The sequence below is a fragment of the Coregonus lavaretus genome, assembly GCF_964263955.1.
Source record: "Coregonus lavaretus genome assembly, contig: HAP1_SCAFFOLD_224, whole genome shotgun sequence".
Taxonomy (NCBI): Eukaryota; Metazoa; Chordata; class Actinopteri; order Salmoniformes; family Salmonidae; genus Coregonus; species Coregonus lavaretus.
In genome coordinates this window covers 426947-436946 of record NW_028158475.1, presented here as the reverse complement: position 1 = coordinate 436946, position 10000 = coordinate 426947, and the positions used below count along the sequence as shown (strand labels likewise).

Genomic DNA, 10000 nt, shown 5'->3' with positions numbered 1-10000 from the left:
ATTGTTTTTTAGATCAAAGAGGTGACAACTAATGTACTGTACCTCCTCCATTTTCTTTTGTATTCCTTTTCCAATGTTCAACGTGACATTCCATTTACTTTCACACACGGGTTGTTTTTCAGGTCAGATGTCACATTAAAATGGAAAAAGGAATAACAAAAGAAACTGGGAAGTAAATGTCCACCTCTGAGTTTGCTTCGGCGATTTTTTTTTATCTGAAGGTCAAAAGTCCCTCCTTTGACACACCTCGTTAAATTCACTTTTCAATTTTTTATGTGGCATTCCATTTACTTTTCACACAAAGGTTGTTTCTCTGATCAAGCGTTTGATCATTCTCACCATCTCCCACATTCTTTCACTCTAACAGATGTTGTGGTTCTTACGTTGTGTTCTGGTTTTCTTAATAGACTACTCTTCAGCCAGACATCTCTCTCGCCATTTCAGCTTTCACAAAGCCTCTCTTTGTGAAAGATGTTTTGAATCATTTGGAAGGCCTAGTAGACCTGGTCCAGTCCAATGGAATACCAAACCTCAGAGTATTCCCTCAGAACCATACCAAACATCAATGTCCTCTCTCTCTCTCTGTCTCTCTCACTGTCTCTCTCTCTTCCTCGCCCTGCTCTCTTTCTCTGAACTCATATACATCCACTTCTTGTTGCTCTTAGTCCAATGCCAAGCCACAAGCCTGTGTCTGCCCTGGTGTTGCCAAATACTGATTTAATTAAACAAACACGCGGCACCTGTCTCCAGTGGGCAGTACGAGGCGAGAGCCACGGTTTGGTTGCACCACCTGACACATTCCTCCTATCACCTCTTTTTATACTAAGCTGTCAATCAAAGAGAGAGAAAGACAGAGCCAGAGAGAGAGGACTGATGATGTTTTCTCCCGAAGCATATTTACTTCAGAAGCCTTGAAAAATGCAGGGGAACGTCTGGTCGAGTTTCAGCACAAAATGAATCATGTTAGTAGAGGAGAGAAAGGAGTTCCCTAACTAAGCTGCATGGTCTCTGGGTAACCATATAAGTGAGTATTAAAATGACATTCAATATATTTAAAACCAGAGTGGGATAAGACACAGGCCTACAGTAAGTAGAGTACTACATATTAATAATTCTCGGGTTGATCAGAGTGAATTAATTCCCTTGATATCTGGGCTATCTATAGCAGGCTAATAAAGGCTGTCCTAATCACTCACTGCATTAATTAAGTGTCTGGTTTAGAATATATTTGTCTAATATTAGCCTATATCATATATTTAGATAGGAGAGTAAAATGCCACTAGAGGACCAGTCTCCCTAGCTCATAGGCCTACAGTACGTCCTCAGCAAGGTATTCAACGTTTACTGGGTCTGGCCTGATAGTTGACACCTCTAGTTATTTATAACATCATGTTTCATATGCAGCATCAGCATAGCAAGAGATACATGCCATCTCTCGTCTCGGTTTGCACTTTATCATCAATTTGAAACCAAGCATTGATCCTAGGGCCTGGGGCGAAAGGTAACCTATCGATCAGAGCGTTGGGCCAGTAACCGAAAGGTCGCTGTTTTGAATACCCGAGCCGACAAGGTGATAAATCTGTTTATGTGCCCTTGAGCAAGGCAGTTAACCTAATTTGCTCCAGGGGTGGCATACTAATATGGCTGACCCTGTAAAACAACACATTTCACTGCACCTATCCAGTGTATGTGACATTAAAATGTTTTTTTTTGTTGCTACAATACCTCAAGGCATACTCTGCATAGGAAATAGCCAATTCAACATGTTGTATTACTGTATGCCAGTATTTAATGGTGAATTATAAGTATAAGTATGATTTGAGACTTTCCTATACAGGCTGTACTATACTGTGTAACCTACTGCATGTAGTGTTGTCACCTCTTGTAATGATGGGTTATAGACAATATGTTCATGTCATTTTTACTGAGCAATAATGATCAAATGAATCAATAATGGCTATTTAAAAACAACCACATATGTTGGTATCTGTTTTAAACTATAGATCTTTGTCAGCTGGTTATTGTAATGCTATTTGAGTTCTTATTTCCTGAACCTTGTATATACAGACTGATATTCAAAGTAAAATGTGAATGTGAGTCACATTGGCTACAGTAGCCTAATATAAAAGTGACTGTAAAACGTACACGTAACATGGACAAATTACATGGAAAAGTGTTCTTCTAAAAGAATAGACTTAAACTTGACTCACGGGGCCGCCCATGGGCTACCTATTCATAAGGACACGGCGCTATATAAAAACGCTGTTGAGAAGCACGCGCCAGAGAACTTGCGGTGTAGCCTATCCGCAGCATTGGAATAATCCTCGCGCTCACTCTGGGGTCATGAAACTCCAATCAAACGGATTTAAAAGCGACAATGGTAATTCTGTTGGGAAGTTGTTGAACATTTGTTTTCCGAGAACAATGGGGAATATTAACTCAATGTCATCATCCTGCCGAAGAGATATCTTGGAACAATGGTTCTTCTTTTAGAGTAAAGCACTTTTATTCTGCACCAGTCGATTGAGGAAAACTTTGCTGAATGTGTTTCGTCTTCAACGGTTTCTTTGGATTATATAGATACGTGTATATCTATCTGGAATCTGGATTTGGAATAACATCGCAGACAATTCCGTTGACAGGGTGGACATCACAATTGACTATAATTATTAATCCCTATCTGTCATGGTAATGATTATTCACAAAATATTTTGGCTTTTTATTTTATTTTTGTGTATGGCATCAGTATTAATAAAGGGTAAGCAAATGGACAGCTTTGGAGAAAAATAACCCTCCTCAAATAAATGATGATAAGAATGTTTCAGAGCCACAAAGACATGTCAGTGGTATGTTTGGCATGGTAGTGCATATTTTAAATAGCTAAACAGACCTTGAACTCAATAATAATTACAGGGTGACTCGATGATAAGGTCATTGAGTAGGGTGATTAGGGTGATAATGAAAGATGGCAGGTCAATCCAGAAAATGTCATTGGATGTTTTCGGATTCATCCTCAGTTGATACTAAAACTATTTTAGTTTCATTTACAGTAAGGTTGAGCTGTGCATGGAGATCTGTTTTCCTAAAATTTAGTCAGTTTTTAGGCCTATTCATGACACATATATGCATTTATACTGAATGTAAAAGCCAATGCCAACTGACAAGGTATTGCCTTTGCAAAACCACCTTTTGGGCATTTTCTTTACTAGAATAGAATAGAAAAGAATAGAATAGAATAGAATAGCCTAGTTATGAATTGCATTATGTAGAATAAGCTTGGCAGCATATATCACCTCCATTAGAGACATTAGACCACTGAATAAAACAGACACATTTTAGAGACATAGCCTCTGGACTTTCTGCCACGTCAATACAATATAGACACACTGTTGAAACACAACATGTGTGTAGAGTTATCAGAAATGTGTGTTTTTGCTTGAGATGTATTGCTTGAAAGTCTACTTTTACACCAACCAACAAAGTGTATTTTTGAGGCATTTTAAAACTAACCATCATCTCCATGTAATTTCCATGTTTCCCAAAGACAAGTGTTAATGTGAGGAAACCATTTTGTCAAAAGAGAGAGCGAGAACGTGTGTTGCCTGCTGCCTCCCTGAACTAGAATACAGCCTGAGGGATTGAAGCTGCTCATGGAATGTGTCTCAATAGTTATGCGCTTGTTAACAGGGAACTGTTATAACTTGTCTTCGTTCTAACCTGTCAGTGGCGTACGACTAATGTACAACGGATATGGCCTACCTACCATCTCCGTGTCCCACTGGCTGAGGTTGGAGAGGGGGTCGAGGGCGGATTTGGCACAACAAGTGTGATACAACATTTACATTTTAGTCATCTTATCCAGAGCGATTTACAGGAGCAATTAGGGTTAAGTGCCTTGCTCAAGGGCACATCGACACATTTATCACCTAGTCGGCTCAGGAATTAGAACCAGCGACCTTTCGTTTACTGGCACAACGCTCTTAACCACTAAGCTACCTGCCGCCCGAGAGTTCTTAAGCAGAAAAGTCATTACACAAGTGTTTGGAGACACCGCACAATGGTTGTGTCTACATTTGTGTGCAGACAACCGCTCAGTTGTATCACGAAAATATCAGTTGTATCACAACCATTGTGTGTCAAATGCGTTGTACATCAATTGTACAACCTAAGTGTGAATGGAGGTGTGCAGCAGCTGTTTTGTGGGATTAGGTGGAAGATGTCCCTAACTGCTGATACAGGATCAGATATTGTTTAATAATCCCTTAATGGTTATGGTTGGGAATGGGGGTAGAATGATCTGATCCTAGTCCTGTGGTTAGGGGTTAGGTGCTATTACCTCAAATTAAATTTTAAATAAATCAAAATCATTATTCCTCATGTACACAGTTTACAGCAGGTATAAATGTTGCAGTGAAATGCTTGCGTGATAGTTGCTCAACATTGCAGTACAATATCAATATCAATAATAATCAAAAGTCAATCAAAAATAATTAGTAATTAGAAGAAGGTAGTATGCATAGTAAAACTAATATGTACACAATAGGATATATAGTATAGATAATGAATGTGCTATGTCAAGTATGACTGGGTTACAAATATAAAGTGGGTATTGTCTTGGTCGCCCAATTTGATACATAGTATATAATAGAACAGCAGTGTTGTGTGTGTATGTTTATGTGTGCTTGTGTGTTTTTGCTTGTGTGCAAGGGTTAGATGTGTGAGAGTTAGTGCAAACAGTCTCTAACGTACAGATATTCTCTGAGGTGCAAATAGCTATTTTTGTCTAAAGGGGCTTTAGATGTTCTATCTATGTGGGTTCAATCGGATAGAGAACAGTATGAATTTCGACACATCTGATTCTGGGGTGTCCTTAATGCGTAACTCATCCTCATCATATTTGATCATAATCATGTCTGAAGGATAGCTAGATAGGGAAGAAGATGTGTTGTTGAAACTTGAGTCTGAATTCTTCGCACATCTAGTATTGACTGTGTGTGTTTTCCATTTATATTGCTACCTATACGATGACCCCATTCCCCCATGTTACTTACAGGTCATTGAAGCCTGAAATACAACTATAATCATATTGTCTCTCTCCTACTCTTCTCAGCCTCTCTCAGTGATGGGGTTCCTGACCTTCAAAGCCCAGTGATGCTAGCCATGAATCACTACAACCTCTCCGGGCCCCCGGGGGCCCTCGACCCCCTCTCCAACCTCAGCCAGTGGGACACGGAGATGGTAGGTAGGCCACATATTAGAGAGGTGGAACAGTAACCAGAAGGTCCTCTGTAGCTTAATTGGTAGAGCATGGCGCTTGTAACGCCAGGGTAGTGAGTTCGATCCCCGGGACCACCCATATGTAAAAACGTATGCACACGTGACTGTAAGTCGCTTTGGATAAAAGCGTCTGCTAAATGGCATATTATTATTAAAGTCCCGGGCCTGAACTAGCTAATGGAGGGTGGCTGGTTTCACATCTGTTTGTGTGTATGTGTGATGTCTGGGGATTGGATAACATAAGAAAGAAAAAAGACACATATCAGATTGTGATTGGACATAAAGTTGTATTGTATATTGCATCTTGTATAGGTGGAAATGGAGAGTCTGGCTCACCAGGGGAACCTCACCTCGGACAATCCCACGTCCGGAGGCCCGATCGCAGCCGCTCTCTCCATGACCCTGGGCGTCATCTCCAACATCGTGGCCTTGTTCATCCTGGCCAACGCCTACTCCCACCAGCGCCGACGCTCCAAAGCCACCTTCCTCCTCTTCGCCAGCTCCCTGGTACTCACAGACTTTTTTGGGCACATCATCCCGGGAGCGCTGGTCCTCCGGCTCTACCTCTTCGGAGGGGTGTCCCCCGAGGCGGCAGCCGCTTCCTCAAACGGCTCGACCGACCCCATGTGCCAGTTCCTGGGTGGTTCTATGGTGTTCTTTGGCCTGTGCCCGCTCTTCCTGGGCTGTGCGATGGCCGCGGAGCGCTGTTTGGGCGTTACACAGCCACTGCTCCACTCCTCCTTAGTTACCTCCACCCGTACCAAGCTGTCCCTCTCGGGGATCTGGCTGGTGGCCCTCTGCGTGGCCCTGCTGCCCTGCTTCCAGCTGGGGTCATACACCTACCAGCACCCCAACAGCTGGTGCTTTATCAAGGTCAGTAGCCAGCAGGGCTGGAGTCAATTCGAATTGAAGTCAGTCAATTCAGGAAGTGAATTTAATTAAAAATTCAAAAATTCAAAAACTTGAAATAAATAGCTTCTACTCCTCAGTTTATTGAAAAGTCATTGAAAATAGATGCTGTTTTATTTTTATTATTTTGTATTATTATTTAAGTTTACTTCCTGAATTGACTGCCTTCAATTTGAATTGACCCCAGCCCTGGCAGCCAGGTATTGAACTCCCCTAGTGCTTTAGTTTGAACATCCTCAAAGTTCTATGACAGTTATTTAAACAGTGTGATGTTTAGAATGCTGAAGTAAATCAGCACAAAAAGCCTAATAGAAATAACACTAGTGTACAATAACAATAGGATAAAGTATAGAGTTATATATACCAATAAATGTCTGTCCTTCATCAAGGTCTTAGCTAACGACACCCAGGAAGCGGACGTAGCCTTCGTCATGCTCTTCTCCGGGCTGGGCCTGACGTCGCTGGGGGTGGCCCTGGTGTGTAACACCATCAGCGGGCTGACCCTGGTTCTGGCCAGGCTGAGACGGAGGCCCTCAAGCTGCTCATCGTCCCACAGCCACCGCTCAGTGGCCAAGAGCCATGATATAGAGATGGTGGTGCAGCTGGTGGGCATCATGGTCACGTCCTGTATCTGCTGGAGCCCTCTGCTGGTGAGTGGGACAATCGCTGCCTGGGACACAAACAAGTGTCGATGCTGATGCTGCTGATACCATCCACCACACCATGCCTATTCCCTATACCCGCTACACATCTAGAAAAAAGTCACCCAACAACAAAGACAGGCCACAGGCGCCTTCAGTTTGATTCATTTGTACACTGAAAATACACAAGATATTGTTTATTTTACGCATCATTATTCCAAAGAAATCGAATTAGGCCGTCAATGCCTCATCAAAGAAATTGGTTGCATGATGCTTCTGGATCAAAGTATAACAATGAACAATTATATGTCTTCTCTTATGCCCAAGATCTTCGGGCTCATGTCGGTGATGCGCTCCTATAGGGGCTCCATTGATAAAGCTGACATGGCCACCTACGAGACGTTGAATTTGATGGGCGTGCGGCTGGCTTCCTGGAACCAGATCCTGGACCCCTGGGTCTATATCCTGCTACGCCGGGCCGTCCTCCGCAAGATCTACCTCATCACCAAGCGCCAGGCCGATTTTAAGGGGAGTGTGCTCCGACGCTGGGAGGGGAACTCGTTTCAGAGCAAGAGCTCGGAGAACAATCCCGTTAACAGGATATGAGATCATAACCAAGCGCCAGGCCGATTTGAAGGGGAGTGTGCTGCAACGCTGGGAGTGGAACCCCTTTCAGAGTAAAAGCTTGGAGAAGAATACAGTGAGCAGGATATGACTGTGTGACCGACGGTGTTCGATCCCGGGTCTCCTGAGTGAGTGCCAGAAGAAGACTGCATTAGCCCACCTAAGCTAAAGCCTAGTATTGACCAGGGAGCCAAAGCAACTATTCAGATCTCAGGCAAGGTTACTCATCATGCAGCAAGCGTGGTCCTTGGTACTTTGCGGTTGTTACCGACATAAAAAAATGACATTTCTGTTATCACATATAGTGAAGGATACAATGCTCTGTCAAATGAGGATTACATGTTCTTCAGCCATGGCAGTATCTCTTAATATTCCTTATCACAGTGACTGGCAAGCTAAGATCATCCTCCTTTGGATATCTCTTAAATTAAAACTAGGACTTGAGTATGGACATACCCGGTGTCCGAGTACGGTCTATTGGAGCAGTCAGTCTGCATTATCCCACTGACCGATTGTTGGGAAACACATTATCCCAAGGACTGAGGGTTTGAAAACAAATTATCCCACAGACGGAGAGTTGAGAATCACATTACCCCACAGATGGAGAGTTGAGAAACACATTACCCCACAGATGGAGAGTTGAGAAACACATTACCACACAGATGGAGAGTTGAGAAACACATTACCACACAGATGGAGAGTTGAGAAACACATTACCCCACAGATGGAGAGTTGAGAAACACATTACCACACAGATGGAGAGTTGAGAAACACACTTGCATAGTGAGTAGGTCAAAGGTTTGAAGCGCATGAAAATGTGCAGCTATATCAGCACAGAGGATCATCTGAGAGATCAGAAGGTCAAAGCCTAGCCACATATCTTCATGAATAGAATGTAACGCATAAGAATATCATAATTCATTCAACTGATTGTATCTCATTTGTGGAACATTACATTTTATTATTCTGGAGTCTGTTGGTTAAGGTTGAACAATTACATTTTAACATCATTGATGTCCAATGATTCCAGAACGATTCCAAAAAACCTGAGTTGTATGCTATGTAAATGTTATGCTAAGATTAAGATTGCTTGTTAAGGAAAGGGAGAACTATGATTTTTCCTGAGCTTCTGATGTATAAAAAGGCTACTTCATGTCAAATATTGTACAAGTTATGAATATTTATTGCTTCTCCTCAATTCTCTGGGGACGTGTAAAGAAGTTATGGAATGTAAAGTAATTGAATGTGATGAAATAAAGAAGGGTGTTTTGACTGAATTAGATCAGGTTGTTACCTTTTTTTCTCCTCTCCACCAAGGGATTAAATACAGTAATACAATAATACAGTATGTTCAAAGGGTGTACACTATCCTGAATATCTGGTGGAAAAACACACAATGCAAAGAAATCAAATGGTGTAACTGGGTCCATACAAGTAAACAGTGACTATTGTGCTCAAGTGAATGTTTTTTTTAAGGAAACTGAAGATAAATGCCGCAGCCTGCTTACCGCCTACGTAGTTCTCTGAAAACGTTCCTCTCGCATAACTGTTCATTTGACACAGCTTTTAAATCATACATTTGGAGAAAGGCCAAAGTCAGCAAAAACCAAATTCCCAAAACACAAGCAACAACACAAGCCAAACCAGCAAACCAGGGACTGAGGGTCATCATAACACCTCATAAAACATCCCTGTTCAGATCTAAGTCCAACGCTTTATTTATGTATTTCTTAGTGCCCTTTACAATCCATCCTCTATAGTCTCTAGACTTAACTGTCTTGTCTACAATTAATATATTCTGTCTGACTTGCAATTTTTTTCATTCAAATGATAAGATGTTGGAAACTATGCTGGAAATGTGATTCCCAAGGGCCAAGAGCAAGACAGGAACGCTGGCTTAGAGTCAGTAAATTAAATAGCTAAATATATGGATCATGGCAGTCAATAAATAACACTCATAGTTATTTCCTATAAAATTGTCCAATTATCTTTTGACTCCCAAGCCACACTAAATACAATTGTGGTAGCCACATATCTTGGCCTACAGTAGGTGGCAGCAAGGTGTTGAGATGAAAAATCTTCCTGGAGTGATTAATGCACGTTGGATGAATCGTGTGGTGAATGAAGAAAAAGTGAAGAGTCTATCTGTTCTCTCCCTACTCAAGTGCAGTTAGGGTATATCAACTATACAGTCAGAGCATTTATCCCAAGACCAATGCAGTGTGATCATTGTAAAGCTTTTGGTCACGTTTCAAGTGTTTGCAGAAGGGAGAAGCCGAGATGTCTTAAGTTGTGGAAAAGATCATGTAATGTGTTATAAGAGTGATGAAAATATGTCATGTTGCAATTGTGGTGGGAACCATGAAGCCACTTCTTTTTGAATGCCCCACGAGGGTGAAAGAGAATGAGGTGGCCAAAGTAAGGGCTGTCCAGAGCATTTCATATGCAGCAGCCATTAAAAGGTTTGAGGGTTTCAGTGGTGCACCTGAAGAGTCCATGGTGGTGGATAGGCCTTCACTGCAGGCTGCAGGGGTTGCCTTTCACCAAGA

At 41.9% G+C, this 10000-nt stretch overlaps 1 protein-coding gene across 1 annotated transcript; it reads left to right on the top strand.

Moving 5' to 3' along the window:
* Positions 1-2281: 2281 nt before the first annotated feature.
* LOC311123945 (prostaglandin E2 receptor EP1 subtype-like) lies at positions 2282-8732 on the top strand. The gene is made up of 5 exons (XM_084198160.1): positions 2282-2688; positions 5111-5238; positions 5590-6150; positions 6576-6836; positions 7155-8732. The coding sequence occupies exons 2-5, from the start codon at positions 5152-5154 to the stop codon at positions 7431-7433; spliced, it is 1188 nt and encodes a 395-aa protein (XP_084054286.1). The 5' UTR covers positions 2282-2688; positions 5111-5151; the 3' UTR covers positions 7434-8732.
* Positions 8733-10000: the final 1268 nt, after the last annotated feature.